The sequence below is a fragment of the Oryctolagus cuniculus genome, chromosome 14, assembly GCF_964237555.1.
Source record: "Oryctolagus cuniculus chromosome 14, mOryCun1.1, whole genome shotgun sequence".
NCBI classification, from domain to species: Eukaryota; Metazoa; Chordata; class Mammalia; order Lagomorpha; family Leporidae; genus Oryctolagus; species Oryctolagus cuniculus.
Window position 1 is genome coordinate 231601 of NC_091445.1, and position 25480 is coordinate 257080.

A 25480-nucleotide genomic window follows, 5' to 3' on the forward strand; every position below is an offset into this window, starting at 1 on the left:
GAGGAAACAGCTCACAGCCCCACACCTCTGTGGCTATGACAGCAGGATATTGGACACTTTGTTTCCAGTGGTTCTCAGACTTCTAGGCCTTGAGACCTATTTATACTCAAAGAATTACTGAGGAGCTCAATGAGATTTTGTACAGACAGATCATATCTATCAACATCAACTGCTTTAGAAATTAAAACAAATTTTTAAAAGCAAGAATATAGAATCATTCATTCTCTTAGCCTTAAGAGTAATGATATCATCACACATCATGTAGCCTCTGGAAAATTCACTGTACACCCATTAGAGAATGAGAGCAAAAAGCATCTTTAATAATGTTGTAACAATATATTCAACACTCCTGAAATGGTCTCAGGGATCCCCAGAAGTCCCTAGACCCCATTTTAAGATCTGATATTTTGCTGGCAGAGCTGTGGCACAGTCGGCTAAGGCGCTGCCTACAGTGCTGGCATCCCATATGGGCACTGGTTTGAGTCCCGGCTTCCAATCCAGCTCTCAGCTATGCCTGAGAAAGCAGTAGAGGATGGCCCAAGTGCTTCAGCCCCTGCACCACATGGGAGACCCAGAAGAAGCTCCTGGCTCCTGGCTTCAATTGGTGCAGCCGCAGCCGTCCTGGCCATTTGTGGAGTCAAACAGTGGATAGAAGACCTCTCTCTCTCTCTCTCTCTGCCTCTGCAACTCTGCCTTTCAAATAAATAAATAAAATCTTTTTTTTATTTTTATTTTTTTTTTTATTTTTTGACAGGCAGAGTGGACAGTGAGAGACAGAGACAGAGAGAAAGGTCTTCCTTTGCCTTTGGTTCACCCTCCAATGGCCACTGCGGCCGGCGCACCGCGCTGATCCGAAGGCAGGAGCCAGGAGCCAGGTGCTTTTCCTGGTCTTCCATGGGGTGCAGGGCCCAAGCACCTGGGCCATCCTCCACTGCACTCCCTGGCCACAGCAGAGAGCTGGCCTGGAAGAGGGACAACCAGGACAGAATCCGGCGCCCCAACCGGGACTAGAACCCGGTGTGCCGGCGCCACTAGGCGGAGGATTAGCCTAGTGAGCCGCGGCGCCGGCCTAAATAAAATCTTTTTAAAAAGATCTGAGATTTTAAGACAAAACTGTACAAATATCTCACTTTCCTATGAAAGTTTATTGTTACTAAATTCCATGTAGACTGTGTGTTAAAGGAAGTATATACAAGTGAAAAAATCAACAAGAAAAAATTAAATTAAAAAATTAGATTAGCAAGCAACTTGTAGCATGCAAGAAGCTGGATAGAGGAGAAAGAAAAAAAAGGGAATACTAGAACACTTTAAACTACATGAAGGGGCCAGTGTTGTGGCATAGCGGGTAAAACCACCACCTCTAGTGCCAGCATCCCATAAAGGCGCCGGTTCTCATCCCAGATGCTCCACATCTAATCCAGCTCCACACTAATGTGCTGCAAAAACAGCGGAAGACGGCTGATGTCCTTGGGCCCCTGCACCCACATGGGACACCCGGAAGAAGCTGCTGGCTCCTGGCTTCCAATCGGCCCAGCTTCAGACATTGTGGCCATTTGGGGAGTGAACCAGTACATGGAAGATCTCTCTCTTTGTGTCTGCCTCTGTCTCTCTCTATATATACCTCTGACTTTCAAATAAATAAATAAATCCTTAAAAAAAACCTATATAAAACAAAGAGCTCCAAAAAAGAAAAAATGCTCTCTTTACAGTGCTCAAACCAAGATTCAAAGCCTAACAGCAACCTGAAACCCCAGAGATCAAGAGCTTTCTAGAATTCCAGGTATAATGTCAGCCATGGGGCACCAGAGGAAAGCTGAAGCTAGCCTGTCCAAGGCCCCTAGAAAGTACACTGACTTACTCAGTAACGACAAGAGGCAAGCCAGGAAACAGAAAAGAACTTACGAAACTATTCACGAGGGAGAGAGGCAAAGTGGGTATAAGAGAGTAGATTAATAAGTAAAAATAAAAGAACTGATGTTTAACTAAATTCAGAAAAAAACTGAATATAAATAGACGTCAAATGATTATTAAGCAAGAACATGAAGGAAATATTTGGCATTGTGGAACAGTGAGTAAAGCTGCCACTTGCAACGCTAGTATCCCATACTGGAGTTCTGCTGAATCCTGCCTGTACCACTTCCAATCCAGCTCCTTGTTAACACACCTGGGAAAGGCAGCAGAAGATGGCCCACGTACTTGGGCCCTACCACCAAAGATGGAGACCAGATGGAGCTCTGACTCCTGGCTTCAGCCTGGACCACCCTGGCCCGTGCAATCATCTAGGGAGTGAACTGGCAGACAGAAGATGAATCTCAATCTCTTTCTCTCTCTCTCATTCTCTCTGCCTTTCAAATAAATAAATAAATTTTTTTAAAAAGAAAAGGAAATATTTGGAAACTTAAAATGTGAATAAAGAACAGGGGAATATATAGCTAAGTCTATGAAAATATAGAACAGTGCCCAAGGAAGAAAAAGTCACAGAACACTGTTCTGAGAAAGGGGGAGAAGACACAGCCCTGCCTGGTCACGATGCAGCTCCCAGGGCTGTGCGCTGGGGAGAAGCAAGGCACAATCCCCTGCTCGGAAGGAAAGCCTTCAGCATCAAGAGTAGAAAGTTAAAGTGGAAAACTCCAGTGCGTTAAGGAAAGAAGTTTACCTGTGGGACTTGTGGCCAGACAGACTTTCATAGAATTTATAGACAACTTTTTTCACATATTAAAAAGTTCTTTTCTGAGTATTTCAAGTAATAAAATACAAAAATATCTTTCTGGGAAGTATAATTCCCCATGGTGATTATTTTAGGTAGGAAGTCAGAAATGAGCTTATGTGTATGTGACAAAGGCCTAAGGAACTGACATTTAGGACCAGCATCTGCATCTCAAAGTCATCTCAATAACCTTCCCGGTGCAGCCCAGTATCTGCACTTCAAACACCCTGCCCCTTCTCCCTGATAACCATCCCTCCTCTAATGGGAGGACACCAGCCAGGCTTCCTCCTGTCTGGTAACTTCAGGGGGAAAACACAGATAGGAATCTTTCGTATTTACATCCAAAATGTCCTTAGAAAACCTCATAAAATCATTTTTTTAATCTTAAGCAATGTTTGTATTCCTAAGGAATTCCAGGCCTAACTATTAAAGCCAAAAACGGGTAAATTCCAGAAACTCTGAAGCACTCCTGCTTCACTCACCTGTACTTTTTCGCCAGATCATCTCTTTCTGCCTTCTGTTTGGCAAGCACATTATCCACAACCTCTTTGATCTGCAGCATCTTTTCAATGTACTGTTCTAGAAGCAGATAAAACAGTTAACGTCACACATTACAGTCAGCCACACTCTAGTGTTAATTTTAAAAAATATCATTATTCTCTACTCGCCTCTCCAGTATTACTGACCCTGAAACCTAAATCAAGACTTAATTAAAGGCTGGGCATTTGGCCTGGTGGTCACGCTGCCCGTGTTCCATACTGGAGTACCTAGGTTTGATATCAGGCTCCAGTTCCCGATTCCAGCTTCCTGACAACACACCCCTGGAAGGCAGAGAGACGGCTCAAGCAGCTGGGTCCCTGCCATCCTCGTGGGAGACTTGGAATGAGTTGCTAGCTCCTGACGCAAGCCCAGCCATTGAGGGTGTATGAGGTGTGAATCAAAAGATGGGAGCTCTCTGTTTCTCTGTCAACATGCTTCTCAAATTAAAAACAAAAATCATTAAGACTATTTAATTATGTTACAACATGGGAATTCTCTGAGGTGTATAGGTACAAACACTATACACCCACCGTACCCAGAAAGAGCCAGGCTTGACTAAATTCTAATTCTGCTGCCCCACTTGACAAAGCTCGGGAAACCTGGGAAATTATGGGATATGTACTCTTTAGAATACTATACTACAGTAAGAAACAACGAAATCCAGTCATTTGCAACAAAATGGAGGAATCTGGAACACATCATGCTGAGTGAAGTAAGCCAGTCCCAAAGGGACAAATACCATATGTTCTCCCTGATCAGTGACAACTGACAACACCAAAAAGGAAACCTCCTGAAGTGAAATGGACACTATGAGAAACGGTGACTTGATCAGCATAGCCCTGACTGTTAATGAACAACTTAATACTTTATCCCTTTTAGTATTTTTTTGTCTGTTCTACTTAATATGACTGGTTTAATTCTGTAATTATCACACAGTTATTCTTAAGTGTTGAAAATTAACTGAAATGTGATCCCTGTTAAACATAAGAGTGGGAATAAGAGAGGGAAGAGATGTATAACTTGGGACATGCTCAAGCTGACTTGCCCCAAATGGTAGAGTTAGAAACATACCAGGGGATTCCAATTCAATCCCATCAAGGTGGCATGTACCAATGCCATCTCACTATTCCAAGTGATCAATTTCAGTTCACAATTGATCATAATGAAAGGACTAAGAGTCAAAGGGAGCACATAAACAAGTCTAGTACCTGCTAACACTAACCGATAGAATAAATAAAGGGGAGAGTGATCCAACATGGGAAGCGAGATACTCAGCAGACTCATAGAATGGCAGATGTCCTAAACAGCACTCTGGCCTCAGAATCAGCCCTAAAGCCATTCGGCTCTGGCTGAAAAGCCCATGAGAGTATTTCAGGCATGGAAAGCCAAGACACTCTGGCAAAAAGATCTCTGAGTGAGATCCCAGTGGAAAGAACAGGTCTTCAAAGAAGGAGGTACCTTTCTCTGAAGGGAGGAGAGAACCTCCACTTTGACTATGACCTTGTCTAAACAAGATAAGAGTTGGAGAACTCAGAGGGCTTCCATAGCCTTGGAAACTCATGACTGGAGCATAGGGAGATTACTGATGCCATAGACAGGAGTGTCAATTTGTAAAGTCAACAACAGGAGTCACTGTGCACTTACTCCTCATGTAGGATCTCTGTCCTTAATGTGCTGTACATTGAGATTTAATGCTATAACGAGTACTCAAACAGTATATTTCACTTTGTGTTTCTATGGGGGTGCAAACTGTTGAAATCTTTACTTAATGCATACTAAACTGATCTGTAAAAAAAAATATTTATCAGAGTAACACTATTTCCTTAATGACTAGAGGACTCAATATCAATAATACTACTTGAACTTATTCATTAATCCATAGATCACAGTATACAGTGTTAAAGTAATTTTAAGGGTTATCTAATTATAATAGCATATGTACATCAAGGTCTCCAGCATTATTTACAGATACCTCGCATAGGGTCAAAACATAGGGTCAAAGCATGTATTACACATGACTAACACTATTTGTAAAAGCTGTGTTTTCAAGGCTCGTATGACGGTCACGGAAAAGAGTGTCAGTGTTCAAGGTCCAGAGCTCCATGTCTTGGCAGAGGCGGATCTCGGATCAGTCACTTACAGGCAGGAAGTTGTGGGAAGGCCGTCACTCTGGGCAGTAGGCTCAACGTTCCCAGGCGGACGGCCAGGCGAGAAGTTGGAGAGGTCCCCTGCTGAGAGGCCTGGTCCGGCTTCGGGGTCAGGTCTGGCAGCAGGCTGATAATGACTCCAGGCCAGGCGGTGAGATGGCATCTTGGCTGGTCAGACACACGGCAGGACAGCAACACAGCAGCTCCACTGGCCTCTTGATCCCGTCGTTGCCTTGTGCCACGTAGCAAAAGCCTGCAGGCTGGCTCTTCGACTCCAAATGCGAGGAGATCCAGAGGTTCACTTGCACTGGGCCACGCACACACACACACACACACACTCACAGACACACACTCACACAGACAGTGAGGTTACAGCTCAGGGACAGCTCTGCAGGTCGGCTTGTGCTGCTACCTGCTCCGTGCACAGTAGCAGGCTGCCACTTCAGCTCCGGATGTGTGGAGATCCAGAGGTTCACACACACCGGGCCATGATCCCCGAGAGGATGAAGAGTGGTGCAAGGGTTCCCTTTTTATCCTCATTTTTGGCAGTTCTCCAGCTTGCTGTTCTCCAACTTGTCCAATCAATGCCGTTTCCTCCTTGCTTATGTTTGAACTGTCCCGTCAGCGTGGGTAGGAGGGTATTGCCCGTAGTGCACTGTTACCTGACTGACCAGAGATGTCTGCCTGGTATGATTAGGAGTGTCTCCCTAACAGCCGTTAGGCATTGCCTCAGCTCCTGACTGATAACTCCACTTTACTTTTATTTTGTGGCTAGTGGTACTTCTTAACTCAGTGTTTTACTGTGTTTCCACAGTTCATCTCCTTTCCAGGTAAGCGGTGATCTGTGACTCTTTTTGAGATTCCTGTGGGATTCCCCACACTCATTAGCAGGGAACTGGATCAGAAGTGAAACATCCAGGACACAAACCGGCACCCATAGCTTTATCTGCTATGACACAGTGCCAGGCCCATTTTTTGAGATTTTTAGAAAATTTATGAGAGGCCAGTGCTGTGGCGTAACACGTAAAGCCACCATCTTCAATGCTGGCATCTATATGGGCATGGGTTCGTGTCCCGGCTGCCCCACTTCCAATCCAGCTCCGTGCTAATGGCCTGGGAAAAGCAGCAAAGAATGGCCCAAGTCCTTGGGCCCTTGCAGCTAATAGGAGACCAGGAAGAAGTTCCTGGCTCGTGGCTTCAGCCAGGCCCAGCCCTGGCCATTGTGGCCATGTGGAGAGTGAGCCTGTGGACAGAACACACTTCTGTCTCTGTCTCTTCCTCTCTCTCTCTGTAAGTCTGATTTTCTTTTTTATTTTCTTTTTTTTAAGACAGGCAGAGTTAGCCAGTGAGAGAGAGACAGAGAGAAAGGTCTTCCTTTTTCCGTTGGTTCACCCTCAAAGTGGCCGCTAAGGCAGGCGCACTATGCCGATCCAAAGTCAGGAGACAGCTGCTTCCTCCTGGTCTCCCATGGGGTGCAGGGCCCAAGGACCTAGGCCATCCTCCACTGCACTCCCGGGCCACAGCAGAGAGCTGGCCTGGAAGAGGAGCAACCAGGACAGAATCCGGCACCCCAACTGGGACTAGAACTCGGGGTGCTGGCACCGCAGGTGGAGGATTAGCCTAGTGAGCCGCGGCGCTGGCCTGGAACAGATTTCTGAGAAGAAAATGTGGCACCCCACATTTTATTTTCTAAATAAATAAACAACAAATCTTTTTAAAAATTTTATTTGAAAGGCGGGGGGTGGGGGATCGATCGATCTTCCAAGTGCTGGTTCACTTCTAAATTGGCAGCAATAGCCAGAACTGGGCTGGGCCAAAGCCAGGAGCCTGAAACTCCTTCTGGGTCTCCTGCATGGGTATCAGGTGCCCAAATGCTTGAGTCATCCTCTGCTGCTTTTCCAGTTGCACTAGCGGGGAGCTGGATCAGAACTGGGACAGCTCCTCTAAAGACTGTACAGAGGACATAACAGACTCCACAGAGGTGACTGCGGACTGTTTAGAGGACATGGGTATCTGCGTTCCTCCTGCACATCCGTAAGTCAATCCCACGAAGAACGAGATGATTCCACAGCAAGGTTAGGAGAAGGCCGCTGCTGGGTTGGGGTGTAACTCCCTTCTCCTAACAGTGGGCACAAGGTGCGGCAGTCCTGAAGACCTGGTGTGAAGCTGCACCAGGAGGGCTTCCACCTGAGGGTGACTATGTAGAAAGAAAAGGTGGAGACTGAGCGGGCCCAGGAAAGGGCCATGTACACTGCCCACAACATGGGTGTTCCAGTGTCCACACTTCGGAAGTCTCAGAAAATAGCTTTCAGAGACCGAGTTTAGACACCTGCCAAAAAGCAGCAGAGCCAACTGCATCACAGTTCAGTCACCAGCCAAGAACACCAGGACCCACGGCCTTTCTTTTCCTCCCTTAAAAGGCAGTGAAACACAAATTAACAGATCATGACCAGTCAATGTATCAGTTAGAACAAAAATTTTAAAACCTGGGGGTAGAATAAAGGTTTACTAATCTCAGAAGCATTCAAACAACAAAAGAAAAAGGCTGGTAGAATTTTATTATATAGAATTTGCAGATGTATATACATAAGCACAAACTAATATACATTAGAAATAAAAAGCCAGTCAAGTGGCTGAAAAAGCACTTTGAAGCCGGCATGGTGGAAGAGGCCCAATAACTGCATTCTATAAGTGGGCTCCCACCAATGAATAGACGAAGATTAGGAACAGTCAACTCACAAACTAGGAAGTCAAAGCACTGAAAAATATCAGCAATATTCAGCAACAGGAACACAAATGTGAGGTAAATTTTCTTATCAAACTAGTAAGTTTATTTTAAATGAAAACACTGATGTTACTAGCACTGTACACAAAAACAGACACTAATATGTGTTAATGAAATGAAGTATATAATAGCTTAGGAAATCATTTTGTCAACATAAATCAAGAGGTTTTTAAGTGTTCATATAACTGGTCCCAAAAATTCTAACTTAATCATAAGTTCAGGAAAAAGCTACATGATATTAAGATACTAGCAATAGAGATAATATACGTGTTCAACTAAAAGGGAAAAATTTAGTAAATTGTGAAATGTATTTGGATCTGATGTTCTGTGACCACTAGGATTTATGGCTATACCAGTACTGCTTTAAAGGCTGTACTGGTGCCAAGGAGAGGCCTGGAAGCAAACACACCAAAGTATGGCAGGGCACAGCAGCTTAGATATATGTCTATGTGCCTTTTATAATAAAAATATAAACCTGGAAAAATCATCTTACATGCATGAGGCATTAGAAATAGTAAAATATAATAACTGTACATATTGGTGGATATGCGTTATACTATTTCCCTTAAAACATAACCTGTAGCATATGTTAGGGAGGATAAAAAGTAGAATAGGTACAACTTAAAGAAAAATTTTTTAAAATAATTAATTTATGAGAGAGAGAGAGAGACAGAGAGAGAGAGAGAACACTCATCCATTGGTTCACTTGGAAAATTCGGGTAACGACTGGGGCCGGTTCAGGCTAAAGCCAGGAATTCAATGCGAATCTCCCGTGTGGGTGGCAGAGACCCCACCACTTGAGCATCACTACTGTCTCCCAGGGTGTGCAAGAGCAGAGAGCTGGAGTCAGGGGCCAGACAGAAGTCACACTCAGGCACTCTGGTGTGGGATGTGCATATCTCAGCACTAAGCTATCTGCATCAGAAGGAAACACTTTTTTTTAAGACTATGCGAACACTGACTTATGATAAGTGAGGAACAAACAGTTCCTCACTAGCGGTGCCGGCACACTGGGTTCTAGTCCCGGTCGGGGCACCAGATTCTGTCCCGGTTGCCCCTCTTCCAGGCCAGCTCTCTGCTGTGGCCCGGGAGTACAGTGGAGGATGGCCTGAGTACTTGGGCCCTGCACCCCATGGGAGACCAGGAGAAGCACCTGGCTCCTGCCATCGGATCAGCGCGGTGCGCTGGCTGCAGCATGCTGGCCGCAGCGGCCATTGGAGGGTGAACCAACGGCAAAGGAAGACCTTTCTCTCTGTCTCTCTCTCTCTCACTGTCCACTCTGCCTGTCAAAAAAAAAAAAAAAAAAAAAAAAAAAAAAAGGACTGATGAACTACTTTGAATTACTTTACTTTAGCTAACTACTTTTCACCTAACTTTTAAAACAGATCTGAGTATGTCAGGAGGTATTTTCCACTGTATAAATAATAACTCTAGAAAATACAGTTGAGTTTGTGAGTAGTCATTTAAGATTTGAGAAATTAAGATTATGACATCAGGGGTCACAGTTTAATTTGCTATTTTGAATCATTAGTGTTTTTGCAAATAGGAAGACAGCCATGCAATAAGGCATCCACCGGGCAGATGTGCAGCTCATCTAAAAAGCAGGAGCATTTTCTCTGTCCACCCCCTGCACAGTCTTCTGATCTATTTTTGAGTCACCACAGCTAAATGAGGAGGAGCCACAGAGCAACATAACCTGACCCATCTTTACCACCTAATGCTTTCAGTCGTATCTTTCACCTAAGCCTGTCACAGCAGTAGCTTGTCTTTACATGGATCTGAATGTCTCTCAAATTACTTAGGCCTATACCTTGCATCTAGAAGCATCCCTGTCAATAATTACACAGGTCGCTGGTTTGTATCACTGACTTCTTTTTTTTTTTTTTTTTTTTTGACAGGCAGAGTGGACAGTGAGAGAGAGAGACAGAGAGAAAGGTCTTCCTTTGCCATTGGTTCACCCTCCAATGGCCGCCACGGCCGGCGCGCTGCAGCCGGCACACCGCGCTGATCCGATAGCAGGAGCCAGGTGCTTCTCCTGGTCTCCCATGGGGTGCAGGGCCCAAGCACTTGGGCCATCCTCCACTGCCTTCCCGGGTCACAGCAGAGAGCTGGCCTGGAAGAGGGGCAACCGGGACAGAATCCGGCGCCCTGACCAGGACTAGAACCCGGTGTGCCAGCGCTGCTAGGTGGAGGATTAGCCTATTAAGCCGCGGCGCTGGCTTGTATCATTGACTTCTAATAATAGTTCCTGGCATTTTAAAGATTCTCACATTTTTTAAAAAATCACTTTTTTAAAAAATCACTTTTTCAGCTTTGAAATAAACATGCATCTTAAGAAGAAAATGAGGCAGTGGTGTCTTGGACGTCCAAAATAATCACACTGAGTAAGAACACATATTTACCTGCATCTTCTTGGTTTCTGATTTCAAACTCCAATAGCATTTCCTGTTTTTCCTCTATGTCCTGTAGAATGGCACTGATGGTCTGATGCTGTCAGATACAATAGTAGAAAATCCATTACAAGAGGCAGTGTGCTCTCTGAAGAGTAAGTACAAAATAAAGCAGTAAATACAATGCTGCTAAAACATGCTCAAATGTTCTCATGCTTTGTGTAACCTTAACTAATAAGCAGATCTGAAAACAAGTAGGTTTAACTATGTCATGATTTATGCAGTAGATCCCTGGGGAAAACAGAATTTAAGAGTAGAAACCATATAAGGTAATCATAACTTCTTACTAACTTCTGTTAAAATAATAGGCATAGAGGGGCTGGTGCTCTGGTGTAGCAGGTGGAGCCACTACCTGGTGGGGCAGGCACCCCATATGATGATGCCAGTTCATGTCCCAGTTGCTTCACTTCCTATCCAGTTCCCTGCTAATGCACCTGGGAGAGCAATGGAAGATGTCCTCGGGCCCCTGTACCCAGGTGGGAGACCAGAAAGAAGCTCCTGGCTCCTGGCTTCAGCTTGGCCCATCTCCAGCCATTGTAGCCATGTGGGGAGTGAACCAGTGGATGGAAGATCTTTCCACCCCCTCCCACTCCTACCCCACCCCCTGCAACTCTGCTTTACAAATAAATAAAATATTTATTTATTTATTTATTTTTTATTTGACAGGCAGAGTTATAGACAGTGAGAGAGAGAGAGAGACAGACAGAAAGTTCTTCCTTCCATTGGTTCACTCCCCAAATGGCCGCTACGGCCAGCAACTGTGCCCAACCCAAGCCAGGAGCCAGGTGCTTCTTCCTGGTCTCCCAGGCGGGTGCAGGGGCCCAAGCACTTGGGCCATCCTCCACTGCCTTTCCAGGCCACAGCAGAGAGCTGGACTGGAAGAGGAGCAACCGGGACTAGAACCCGGCGCCCATATGGGATGCCGGCACCGCAGGCAGAGGATTAACCAAGTGAGCCACGGCGCCGGCCCCATAAATAAAATCTTTTTGAAAAATCATAGGCATAGAAGAAAAAATAAGCCACTTGGCACATAATATTAAAGATTCACATATATTCAACTAGACAACTCTTAGACTTTGTGTTATTAGAATCTCACACATAGTCGCAGAAAGAAAACACTGCTCTTTCAAAAGCTCACAGAGGAGATTTAACTCCCCAGCTTTGAGTTGTCGGCACCCATCTTCCTGCCTGGAATGCCGGCGATTGCCTTTGCCCACATCTCTCCCCAGTTGTGGACGACACCAGCACTAAGTGAGACCTCAACAGGTACTGCCTATTGTTACTGCTAGCACATCCTACACCCAAAACTTGTGACCAGTCCATACTGATTTCTCTTTTTCCAGGACTACTTAAGAATTTCAGGGCTATACAAATTAGCAGTAATACATGTAATGCCTTCCACATTTTCTCAAGATATGAGGGTCCTGCAGGTGGGTGCAGGCTTTCTATTTATGTTTGCTTTCCCCAGCACTGGGCACAAAGCTGTTGCCGAATAACAGGTGACTGGTGGACTGACAGCTGATCTACCCTCTCAAACACTCCCCATACACTTTCATTTTATCATGTTTCAGTTCTCAAGGCCTTCAGAAGTACGTCTGAAATGTTACCTTGGTGCTCACAAGGGATATGGAAAATGCACAGTACAAAAACTACCTACTCATTTGGTAATGCAACCTTACTGCTAAAATTTATTAAATGGATCGAAATGGAACTATAAAATATCAATAGTCAAAACCACCACCAAAAAATCCAAAAACCTCTTTATATAGGGACTGTCTTAAGGTTGTAAAAGTGAGGTCAAGGGTTACAAAGCCTCCAGCTACAGGTTAAATCTTTCTGCATGGCCCACATTGTAGATATAATCTGCCTTGGCCAACACTGGCTGAAACGTACTCACAATGGTATTTTATTGAGAAGGCTACCTTGCTTATGGAGTTTGTGTCCAACTAAGGATTAATTTATCCATCAAGATGCATCTTACAGAGTATCGGCTATGTTATTTTTGTAAATGCCTACTGTTACATGGTAGGTTTCACAGCAAACTGTATTATCAACTATGTAGGAGCCGGGACAGGTAGATGAGGGTTCCTTTCTGTGCACTGCACAGCTCACATGCTCTTGGAGGGAGGGACTGGGAGCTATGACAACAGTAGTGTCTCTGGGACAAGAAACAGCCAAGCAACTCATGCTAGACAAGGGACGGCAGCTCATCCGTAGCTCTGCACTCCACACAGATGACTGAGAGTTACCCACACAGCACAGCTCCACTCAGGCCATCTTATCTTCTTATGAAAACAAATACTTTCAACCTGTGTGCCCTTGAAATGGAAAGCATTCTGCCGGGCCAGTAGCTGGCTGGCTCAAAGAAGGGCATTTTCTCGCTAAATAATGGAAGAATTTCACTCACCATAGGAAGACTCTTCCTTGTTTTTTCTTGGCAGGAGTGGGAAGGTGGACCAACAGGGCTGCCATCACAAAAACACCTTTTTTGTCTTTTTGACCGAACAGCAGGAGATTTTACTTTAAAAAAAAATCAGAAACAGAAGAATGTGCAAAAAGTTAGCCTCATTTTATCATTTTAACGGTGACAGGTACAGGATGGATAAATGACGTCTCCAATTACAGTACCTCAGTGCTTGTGAAGTGACAGGTAAGGCAAGCACTTACTGAGCACATACTGGTGTGGGCACGGAGGTAGCCAGTAAGCAGCAGAGGTCCCCAGCACCTCCCCGCAGCCTCACCCACACAACCCAAACCACCCCCTGCAGTGCAGAAGAAAACCGCAGCTTTTAGTTTTGCCACTTAGAAGTGAAGCCGTTAAAAGCAACCAGTGTGTTGGGCCGGTGCTGTGGTGTGTTAGGTTAATCCTCCACCTGAGGCACTGGCATCATATACGGGCACCAGGTTCTAGTCCCGTTTGCTCCTCTTCCAGTCCAGCTCTCTGCTGTGGCCCGGGAGAGCAGTGGAGGATGGCCCAAGTGCTTGGGCCCTGCACCCGCAGAAGGAAACACCTGGCTCCTGGCTTCGGATCGGTGCAGCACCAGCCGTAGCGGCCATTTGGGGGGTGAACCAATGGAAGGAAGACCTTTCTCTCTGGCTCGCTCTCTCTAACTCTGCCTAATAAAAAAAAAAAAAAAAAGCAACCAGTGTGGCTTCCAGCTATGTCCCTGTGATGATCCTTAGCTCATTATGTCACTACAGCAAAATTACCATGACTGACTTACCTACTCCCGTTACACTTCCAAGGCTTCCAAACAGGAGCAAGGAAATGGGCAGCAGTCAAGCCTCCCCTAAACTCCACCCGCTCTGAGTGTTCAGGTAAGCTCCATCCCAGACACCAGTGCCCCACACAGAGGGACAGCCTGACCTGCTGAGTGCCCCTCTCCCCTGGACATGCCTGCACTCCTTCCCCAGTGCACACCTTCACCATGCACCTCAGTCTGGCTCTCACCAACCTTTACCCACAGCTTGTCCTTGAATTCCTTCTTGCCTTGCAGCCACAGCATGGATCCAGCCCCCCAGTATCACTTTTCATGATCTCATCTAATCTCACAGGAACCCTCTGGGGTAGGCAGTTTACTATATTCGTTTTATAGAACAGCGTGAGCCCTAGCAGTGCTTAGAAAGGTGTCCAACGTCACAGAAACACTGACTCCTAACACCTGATCTTATCAGTTCCCAAGGCCCAGCCTTTATCCACCAGGACTTGATTCACTGCCTCTGCAAATTTCCCACAGACCTTCCTCCTGTGTGGACACCCTTCCTCCATATCCCTTGAGGGTCCTGACCAAGGAGGTATATGCATAGCAAGCAATAGACATGTGGGAATAAAGTAGCACTCCGAGTAACAGAGCAGCCAACAATTTCAAATGCAAGGTTGCTTTAGCAAATTGAACTGATCTAAACAATGAGAAATGAACCTTCGGTATGGCTGTGGAGAGGGACAGAGAAATAGCTGGAGCCCTGAGAAAAGCCCTGATCCTATGAACTTACTACATAGTAGCAGGCAGTGATAAGAGTACCCTGACCTACATGTGACCTAGCCCATTAGTAAAATACCACACAATGAATATCCCTGGCTCTGACCAACCCCATTCATAATTCTTTCTTCCTTGAGAATCAACGGTTGGTGAGGATGACACTGGAAAGGGGAGAAGTGTGTGACGGGTTCTCTCTCCTTCCTCATAGTTGGGGCAAACATGTTTCTGAGGTTCTTCTGAGTCGAAGGAAAATGAATAACAATGGTCTTCTCTCAGCCTTAACAAAAGGCAAACTATTGCTAAAAATGCTTCATAACTTTACAAATATACAAGTATATTTGCTTAACTAGCATTCTTGGAATATCAGATTCCTAAAAGTTGGTATAATTCTAAACAATGTACAAATCATTACAAACTCTGAGGTGAAGAACTCTTAGTTGTAAAGACTTCTGCATAATGTGATCCCTTTCCAGTCCCTACACAAATCTGTTTAGTAAACAAATCTCCTTAGTTTCAATTAAACCTCTGTTGCATATCCAGTGTTACAGATATTAATGTTTGATGGATGAATGACACAGGTTTCATTTCAACATGTAACTCCAATCCAATAGGATCATAAGATCTATAAACCAAATTTGAAAATGCTAATTTCTTTTTTTCTCCAAAGAAACATTTTATTTAATGAGGACAAATTTTATAAGTACAACTTTAGGAATATAGTGATTCTTCCCATCATACCCGCCCTCCCACCCACACTCCCACCCCATTTCCTTCTCTCTCCCCTGTTCCCAGTCCCACTATCCATGAAGATTCATTTTCAATTAACTTTATATACAGAAGATCAAATCTATACTAAGTAAGGATTTCAACAATTTCAACACACAGACACACACACACAAAAACCTGTTTGAGAAGTTTTATAGTTAGTTTTCATAATACAACTCACTGAGGAGAGAAGTCCTGCATGCGAAGTAAGTACACAGTGACTCCTGTTATTAATTTAACAATTAACACTCTTATTTTTATGTATGCCATCAGTGATCACCCGTGGCTCTTGATGTGAGCTGCCAAGGCAATGGAAGCCTTTTGAACCCAAAAACTCTGTCAGTATTTAGACAAAGTCATAAGTAAAGTGAAAGTTCTCTCCTTCCTTCAGAGAAAAGTACATTCTTCTTTGATGGCCATTTCTTTCCATTAGGCTCTCTTTCACAGAGATCCTTCATGCAGGACATTTTTGCCACAATGTCTTGGCCTTCCAAGTCTGAAATGCTCTCATAGGCTTTTCAGCCAGACCAGAGTGCCTTAAGGACTGATTCTGAGGACAGACTGCTATTTAAAGCAATTGTCATTCTATGAGTCTGCTGTGTGGACTGCTTTCCATGTTGGAACATTCTCTCCTTTATAATTCTATTATTATTACCAGACATTTGATCTTATTTATATGATCCCTTTAACACTTATTCCTATCTATATGAACAATTTAACACTTAACACGGTCTCTTTAACACTTAAGATGGCATTTTTACCATCCAGTGTAATGGGATTTGGGGTCCCACTGCTAGGAATATATGTAGAACTATACAGATTTATAGTTATAAACTTCTTCCTCTCTCTATTATTCCCACTCATATTTTACTGAGATCTATTATCATTTGACTTTATACACATATCATTAACTCCATCTTAAGTAAAGAGTTCAACAAATAGTATGAAGCAGAGAAAAAAAACTGTTCTTCAATAGTCAAGACAAGGGCTGTTCAAGTCTTTGCTTCTCAAAAGTGTCAATTTCATTTCTACAGACTGTCTGTTAGGTGTTCTATTAGTTATCACAGGTCAGGGAGAACACATGGTATTTGTCCCTTTGGGACTGGCTTATTTCACTAAGTGTGATGTTTTCCAGATTCATCCATTTTGTTGTAAATGACCAGATTTCATTTTTTTTAACTGATGTGTAGTATTCTATAGATCATGCCCCATAATTGTTTTATCCAGTCTTCAGTTGATGGGCATTTAGGTTGATTCTATGTCTTAGCTATCATGAATTGAGCTACAATAAACATGGGGGTGCAGAAAACTCTTTTATTTGCTGATTTCATTTCCTTTGGATAAATTCCCAGGAGTTGGATGGCTGGGTCATATAGTAGGTTTATATTCAGATTTTTGAAGTATCTCCAAACTGATTTCCATAGTGGTTTTACCAGTTTACATTCCCACCAACAGTGGATTAGGGTACCTTTTCCCCCAAATCCTCACCAGCATTTGTTATTTGTTGATTTCTGTATGAAAGCCATTCTAATGGTGGTGAGGTAAAACCTCATTGTGGTTTTGATTTGCATTTCTCTGACGACTAGTGATCCTGAGCATTTTTTTCATGTGTCTGTTGGCCATTTGTATTTCCTCTTTTGAAAAATGTCTGTTTAAGTAATTTGCCCATTTCTTCACTGGGTTGTCTGGTTATTGTTGAGTTTCTTGATCTCTTTATATATTCTGGTTATTAATCCTTTACCAGTTGCATAGTTTGCAAATAATTTCTTCCATTCTGTCGGTTGCCTATTCACTTTCCTGAGTGTTTCTTTTGTAGTAGAGAAGCTTCTCAATTTGAGGTAATCCCATCTGTCAATTTTGGCTTTGATCGCCTGTGCCTCTGAGGTCTATTCAAAGAACTCTGCCTGTGCCAATATTTTGCAGGGTCTCTCCAATGTTCTCTAACAACCTGATGGTATCAGGTCATAGATATAGGTCTTTAATCCATTCTGAATAAACTTTTTGTATAAGGTGTAAGGTAAGGGTCCTGCTTCATACTTCTGCATGTGGAAATCCAGTTTTCCCAGCACCATTTGTTGACGAGACTGTCCTTGCTCCAAGCATTGGTTTTAGCTCCATGGTCAAATACAAGTCGGTTGTAGATGCTTGGATTGATTTCTGGTATTTCTATTCTGTTCCATTGGTCTATCTATCTGTTTTTGTCCCAGTACCAGGCTGTCACTGCCTTGTAGTATGTCTTGAAATCTGGTATTGTGATGCCTCTGGCTTTGTTTTTATTGTTTAAGATTGCTTTAGCTATTCAAGGTCTCCTGTTCCTCCATATGAATTTCAGCATCATTTTTTTCTAGCTCTGAGAAGAATGTCTTTGGTATTTTGATCAGTATTGCAATGAATCTGTAAACTGCTTTTGGAAGAATGGACATTTTGATGATATTGATTCTTCTAATCCATGAACATGGCAGATTTTTCCATTTTTTGGTATCTTCTATTTCTTTCTTTAATGTTTTGTAATTCTCATCATAGAGATCTTTGACATCTTTTGTTAAATTTATTCCAAGGTAATTTTTTTTGGTAGCTATTATGAATGGGATTGATCTTAGAAGTTCTTTCTCAGCCATGTCATTGTCTGTGTATACAAAGGCTGCTGATTTTTGTGTATTGATTTTATATCCTGCTATTTCACCAAACTCTTCTATGAGTTCCAATAGTCTCTGGCAGAGTCTTTTGGATCCCCAATATATAGAATCATGTCATCTGCAAAGAGGGATAGTTTGACTTCTTCCTTCACAATTTATATCCATTTGATTTCTTTTTCTTGCCTAATGGCTCTGGCTAAAACTTTCAGGACTATATTGAACAGCAATGGCAAGAGTGGCCATCCTTGTAAAGCCTCCCACAGTCATGAGCACCCAGCCTCCTGTCTACTCTCTACACCAGACTCGGGAGTCTCCCAAGGAGCGTTGCTCGGCGCCAACACAAGCTGGCATAGCTGTTATGCATGTCCAAAATGGCACCGGCTATCAGCTTGTCACAGGATGCAGTTGCAGGGTGACCAGGGAAAGAGAAAATGTTGTCCCCCCACTTTGTTTTTTCTCCTCTAGTTTGGCGTATACACTATCCCCCAAGGGGTGTGGGAGACAGGGCCCGTCTCTCACAAGATGGTGCTGAGAGGAAGTGGAAAAATGCGGAACTGAGAATGGAGTGTTGCAAATGCCGAATGACTGGGAGCTGACCTTATCATCGATTGGAGGAGAACTGCGTGCACACCGCGTGGACTCAAACCTGATTGGTCTGATTGCCGCATGAACTGAGGGACAATTCTGATAGGTGGAAAAGGACTATACATGGAAGAGAATATAGCGTAGAGTGCTCTCTTTTTTTCCTCTTTTCTATCTTTCTACCCTGTAACATTTTCTATTAATAAAGCCCTACTGAAGGGGAAGCAAACAGCGTTCGGTGTCGTTCCTCCACGGGCAGGAGAGTGACAAGGGGCTCCTGGCCAGATTCCCTCTAGGTTCTTCCTGCAGCTTTATTGCCAGTGGCTTTGGCTGCTGCAGTCTGGTCTTGCCTTGCTCTCCAACACTGGTACGGGGGCTCTCAGCTGCTGGGGTACTGAGCTGTGCGAGTCCTCACCCTCCATATAGGTCCACTGTGTCCCTCAAATTTGCATAGAGTTTACTGTTTTCTCACTAACTCTGCCCTGAAATTGCATTCTTTCCACTTTTTTAAAAAAATATCTTCTCCTAGATTAGAGCAGCAAGCTCCTTCCCTACACCTTCATCTTAATTTCTAAAAATAAATAATGGCTTTATAAGCTGTACTTTGGAAATTTATATTCATAAATAAAAGTTTAAAAAAAATAAATAAATAATGGCTTTTAAGGGTTAAACATAGGAAACATCTATCCTAGTTATGAAATAATTTATAATGCACACCTCAATATTTTATTTTTATAAGCAGAGGTATATACTTGTATAAAATGGCAAGAATACGGGTGGGCATTTAGCGTAACAGCTAAGATGACATGGGGGTTGCCGGCATCCCTGATCAGAGTGCATGGGTTGGAGTCCCTGCTCCCCATTCCAGGTTCCTGCTAATAAGCCCCTGGGAGGCAGCAGGTGCCAGCTCAAGGACTTGGGTCCCCATCACCCCCATGGGAGATCTAGATTGAGTTCTTAGATCCTGGCTTCAACCTGGCCCAACCCCTGCTATTGCAGGCATTTGGGGAGTGAACTAGGAGATGGCAGATCTCTGTTTCTGACCTTCAATAAACATTTTAAAAAATAAAATAGCAAGAGTACTTATATACATACCTGTAACTACGGCATTACTGCCATCTGTACTCTCAGTCTCAACAGCACCGTAAGATCTCAGCAGCTCTCTCATTCGTTCATCATCTGCTTCATCTAAAGCAGTCTTCTGATTCTGATGTTTCTGATTAGGGTCTGCTCCATGTTGTAGTAGAATTTCAGCAGCCTACAAGGTATTCTTTCAAAGTTATTTCTACAGACACAGGATTTCGTCACAGTACTGCTAAGCATTAAAAGTTATCAAGGAAAAAAAGATTTCAAACTTTAGTCAACAACATTTTTTATTAAATCTGATATGTCAAATGTAAACTGATCCATCAACGTGCCCTGATTGGTACTCCTAAGAGAACCACATGTGACAACAGGAAGTATGACATGCTGCTTAACTGCAAAGGTAGGAGGCTCAGGTAAAGTAAGTCAGTTCTAGACTGTCTGCCATCAGGACTTTCTGCAATAATGAAATATTCTGTATCTGCTCTCTACAATAAGGTAGCCACTAGTCACATGTGGTTACTAAGCATTTAAGGTTTGGCTAATGTAACTAAGCAACTAAATTTTTTATTTAATTAATTTAAATAACTAAATGTTCCTAGTTGCTACCAGATTGAACAACACAAGTCTAGTTGGCTGTTCAGATTAAGCCACATTCATGGAAATGTGGAATTACTGAAGGATTTATCTATCTCTTTAACAAAGGCCCTTGTGCTTCCATAAATTGTTAGGGCATGTAGTGGAGAAGAGTGAAAGGGTTCCTTGAGGACCACGTCAGATCATAAATGGTACAATGAACTGCCAAAGACATAGCTGAACAAAATTCTAGAGAACAAAGTATTGACTACAAATAAGATTGCTCCAAGTAACTCAAATTTGTATTTAGAAGTTTGCAATAGGCCGGCGCCGTGGCTCACTAGGCTAATCCTCTGCCTGTAGCGCCGGCACTCGGGTTCTAGTCCTGGTTGGGGCACCAGTTCTGACCTGGTTCCTCCTCTTCCAGTCCAGCTCTCTGCTGTGGCCTGGGAAGGCAGTGAAGGATGGTCCAGGTCCTGGGCCCTGCACGTGCATGGGAGACCAGGAGGAAGCACCTGGCTCCTGGCTTCGGATCGGCGCAGCATGCTGGCCGTAGAAGCCATTTGAGGGGTGAACCAATGGAATGGAAGACCTTTCTCTCTGTCACTCTCTCACTGTCTAACTCTGCCTCTCTCTCTCAAAAAAAAAGAAGCTTGCAATTGATCAAAATTAAAGATTATTACTAACTGTATTAGTGTAAGTTAATAGTAAAAAACAGTGATCACACCTGCATATGGCAAGCAAATGGCTCAAACTACTGAAAAGTTTTCAGTTAGAAAAAGATGGTCAGAATTTAGTTAACAAGGGAGAGACACTACATGTGAGATTTTAAATCTTCCTGCTATGTCCAGGGATGGAGAGGCAGAGAAACATAGGAGAAAATGGGCCAGCAGAAGTGACCAAGGAAAGCTCCTTCTTTCTTCTATCTGCCGAGGGAGCACAGCATAAAGAACACAATCTTGTTTAAAGTTAACCATTCAAACTCATGCCTGCTACTTAGCATCTATATCTGTGGGCAAATTACTCAACACCTCTGACCCCGCTTGTTATCACCTGTGAGAATTCAGTGTGAACTCCTATAAATTATCTGGTGTACAGTGGGCTGTCAATGAATCCAGCCCTCTAAAATCTGCCCTTTTTGGGGTGGGGGGTGGTGACAAGACGAATCATGGTAATGAGAGGCAGTAAATGGCACATGAAAAGTCTCCTGCAAAGAGGCTAATGGAACCTGCACATAGGTGGCTAATGAACTCTGAGTAAAGAATGGGAATGTTATTTATTTTTAGAAGATGGGTTATCAGTACCTAAATCCAGCAGTTTATAAGTGACTGATCAGTAAAGTCACTTGTACAGTGATTTAAACACAGAGATTCCTTAGACTACTATCAGAAATTTTGCAAACTGGGAATCTATGCCTTAATCAGCAGATACTCATTTCCAGCATTACATGGGGATACACAAAGTCATTTTTGGAAAAAGCTTTTTTAGACTCTTAAAAACATACACCATACTAATGCCTACTGTGCCAATGTGTTAATATGCAGTCTTTGTAGACATTGTCTAATTTAACATGGGTTCATTTTGTATACTAGTTTGGAAAACACTCAGAACTCATCTCAGAGAGAATGGAACCCTGAACAGCTGATTTTTCCAATAATACTGACAGGAAAAAGTCTAGGAGCACAGCAGCAGGGTAGCAAGGCAATAACCAGGAAAGGCTGAAGGTAAAGTTAGAGGAGGTTCAAGCAGTGGGCCTGGGGGCCAAACAGTTTGGCAAAGATTAAGTAATCAAAAGTAGGCCCCTTACCTTTTAAAAAACAAAACCAAAACAGCACACTGAAGAAGCAAGCACTGCCACCATCATGACATAGACACAGCCCACTGAAGAAGCCACTACCCACATGGTGATTAGAAAAGCCCACTGAAATAATCAACCATTACCACCACCATGTTGTAGAAACAGCTCACTGACCTAATCAGCACTCTGGCCTCAGAATCAGCCCTGAAGGCATTCAGATCTGGCTGAAAAGCCCATGAGAGTATTTCAGGCATGGAAAGCCAAGACACTCTGGCAAAAAAAAAAAAAAAAAAAAAAAAAAAAAAAGACCTAAATGAAAGATCTCCGTGAGTGAGATCCCAGTGGAAAGAATGGGCCATCAAAGAAGGAGGTACCTTCCTCTGAAGGGAGGAGAGAACTTCCACTTTGACTCTGACTTTGTCTATTAAAGATCAGAGTCGGTGAACTCAAAAGGCTTCCATAGCCTTGGCAACTCATGACAAGAGCCTAGGGTGATTACTGATGCCATAAACAAGAGTGTCAATTGTTAAGTCAACAACAGGAGTCATTGTGCACTTACTCCCCGTGCAGGATCTCTGTCCTTAATGTGCTGTACATTGTGATTTAATGCTATAACTAGTATTCAAACAGTACTTTACACTTTGTGTTTCTGTGTGGATGCAAACTGTTTAAATCTTTACTTAATATATACTAAATTGATTTTCTGTATATAAAGATAATTGAAAATGAATCGGTGTGAATGGAATGGGAGAGGGAATGTGAGATGTGAGGGTTGTGGGTGGGAGGGAAGTTATGGGGGGGGAAGCCACTGTAATCCAAAAGCTGTACTTTGGAAATTTATATTTATTAAATAAAAGTTAAAAAAAAGAAACAGCTCACTGAAGAAACCACTACCAACATCATGTTTTAGCAACAGCTCACTGAAGCACTCATTACCACCATCATGACACAGATACAGCCCACTGAAGCAATCATTACTGCCATGTGGATGTAGAAACTGCTCACTATAGTCCACCACCATGACTTAGAAACATTCCCCCATCACAAAAATCCTTTCTGGCCCTTTAAAATCAAACCCCTCTCAAGGCCTTTTGGCTCCTAGAAACCCCAATCTCCTTCTGTCACTTTAAATTCTGTCTTTTATGGATTTTAACACACAAGGAATCACACAGTCTGACATGCAGTCTTTCCTGTCCAGTCTCTGACATAGCAAGACGCTTTTAAGATTCACCTGTATTACTGCCCGTATTAACAGTTTGCTCCTTTTACCAATTTAATTATTCATTTATCAATTGATAGACTTTTGGGATCCCTTCCAGATTTTTGCTATTGTGAATAAAACTGCAATGCACATTCTAGTACAAGTGTTTGTAGGGACAAAATGCTTTCATTTCTCTTGGGTAAACACCTAGAAACAGAAAAACAGTTCATACAGGAAGTGTGTATTTAACATAATAAAAAAAATCCAACTGTTTTCCAAAGTGTTCCATTTTTCATTCCTACCAGTAATCTAGGAGTTTTAATTGCTACACAATCACCCTAGTATTTAGTATTGTGGGTCTTTAATTTTGTGCATGCCAGTGGGTATGTACTGATACCTAGTTGTGCTTTTGGTTTGCATTACTCATTAACAAATAATGCTAAACATCGTTTGAAGCAATGGTATGCTACTTTGAAGCAGCGGTATGCTATGATAAATCTTATTTGGTGAAGTGTCTAAAAATCTACTGCCCATTTTTATTGGGTTGACATTATTAACTTTTTTTGACAGGCAGAGTTAGACAGTGAGAGAGAGAGAAAAAAATAAAGGTCTCCCTTCCATTGGTTCACCCCCCAACTGGCCGCTACAACCAGCGTGCTGCGCCAACCCGAAGCCAAGAGCCAGGTGCCTCCTCCTGGTCTCCCATGCACGTGCAGGGCCCAAGGACCTGGGCCATCTTCCACTGCACTCCTGGGCCACAGCAAAGAGCTGGACTGGAAGAAGAGCAACCGGCACCCCAACTGGGACTAGAACCCGGGGTGCTGGCGCTGCAGGCAGAGGATTAGCCAAGTGAGCCATGGCGCTGGCCGGGTTGACATTATTTTAACAGTTCTTTGTACATTCTGGATATAAACAATTTATAAGTAAATGTTCTGGGAGATATATATGTTCTTCCCATCTGAAAGGCATGCCTTTTGAAATCATTGCCTACCTCAGGAGACCAAAGTTTTGTGTTTTCTTGAGATTGCTTTAACTCTTACATTTAGGTATGATTCGTTTTAAATTAATTTTTATATATAGTAAAAAGAGCTCATTTCTTATGTGTTTTTTAAATATTTATTTTCATCTACTTGAAGGGGAGGGAGGGAGGGAGGGAGGGAGGGAGGGAGGGAGGGAGGGAAAGAGAGATCCCCTGGTTCATTTCCCAAATGCCTGTAAAAGACAGGGCTGGGCCTGGCCAAAGTCAGGAGCCAGAACTCTGCTCAGTCTCACACTGGTGGCAGGAGTCCAGGAAATTAAGCCATCATCTGCTGTCTCCAAACGTGAGTTAGCAGCCGCCTGGATTAGAGGCAGAAGAATGGGACCTGGCCAACTCCAATACGGGTTGCAGGCATCTCAAGCTATGGCTCAACCCACTGTCACAATGCCCACTTTTTTTTTCAAATGGAAAGCCAAGGATTGCAACTTCATTCATTTAAAGAGTAACCTTATCTATCAAATGTTTTGAAGTAGTATCAAAAAGCAATTGACCATGCATCTGTGAGTCTATTGCTAAACACTTTATTCTGTTCAATCAGTCTATTTGCAAATCTCAGTGGTTCTCAACTGGGATGATTTTCCCCCAGGGCACACACATTTGGCAATGTCTACAGACATTTTTGGTTATATAGATGGGGGCTGTAACTGGTATGACAGTGGGCAGTGGACAGAGTTCTGTTAAACATACCATAATATACAGGACAGCCTCCCATGACAAAGAAATTTCCTGTTCCAATTGTTAGTGCCAAAGTTACAAAACCTGGTCTAACTTATGCTAGTGAGACACTGTCTTTATTACTTGGCTATAAATAAGTATCTACATAGTTCATGTTGTGTTAGGTCCTCAACATTATTATTTTTCAAAATTGCCTTGGCTATTCTAAGCTCCTTTGACTTCTACAGAAATTTTTCAATCAGCTTATCAATTTCTATAGATTCCTTTTGAGATTTTGATTGGATTTGCACTGAATAAATTTGGATAGAAGGAGAGGCAAGATGATAGAATAGCAACAGGGAGGTCTGCTCTAGGCTTCACGAACTTAACAAAAAAAAAAGTGGAGAAGGTACAATCTCAGGGAAAACTGCAGTGGGAGGTGCTGTGAAAGCAGTGGCAACGGCCTGGACCCGAGTGGAAGGTGCAGACGTGCAGCCACAAGCATGGAGCATGGGGCATGAACACAACAAAGAACCC

The 25480-nt window shown here is 43.2% G+C and overlaps 1 protein-coding gene across 6 annotated transcripts in view; it reads right to left on the reverse strand.

Annotated features, from left to right (window-relative positions):
* The window catches only part of ANKRD31 (ankyrin repeat domain 31), a 201547-nt gene that overhangs the window by 26401 nt on the left and 149666 nt on the right, over window positions 1-25480 (reverse strand). For all 6 annotated transcript variants that reach the window (XM_051838688.2, XM_051838689.2, XM_051838690.2 and 3 more), the window contains 4 exons: window positions 19688-19850; window positions 13037-13149; window positions 10582-10669; window positions 3190-3286 (listed from right to left, as the gene is read on the reverse strand). In XM_051838688.2, coding sequence (XP_051694648.2) covers window positions 3190-3286; window positions 10582-10669; window positions 13037-13149; window positions 19688-19850 — 461 coding nt within the window. The remainder of the gene's footprint in view (window positions 1-3189; window positions 3287-10581; window positions 10670-13036; window positions 13150-19687; window positions 19851-25480) is intronic.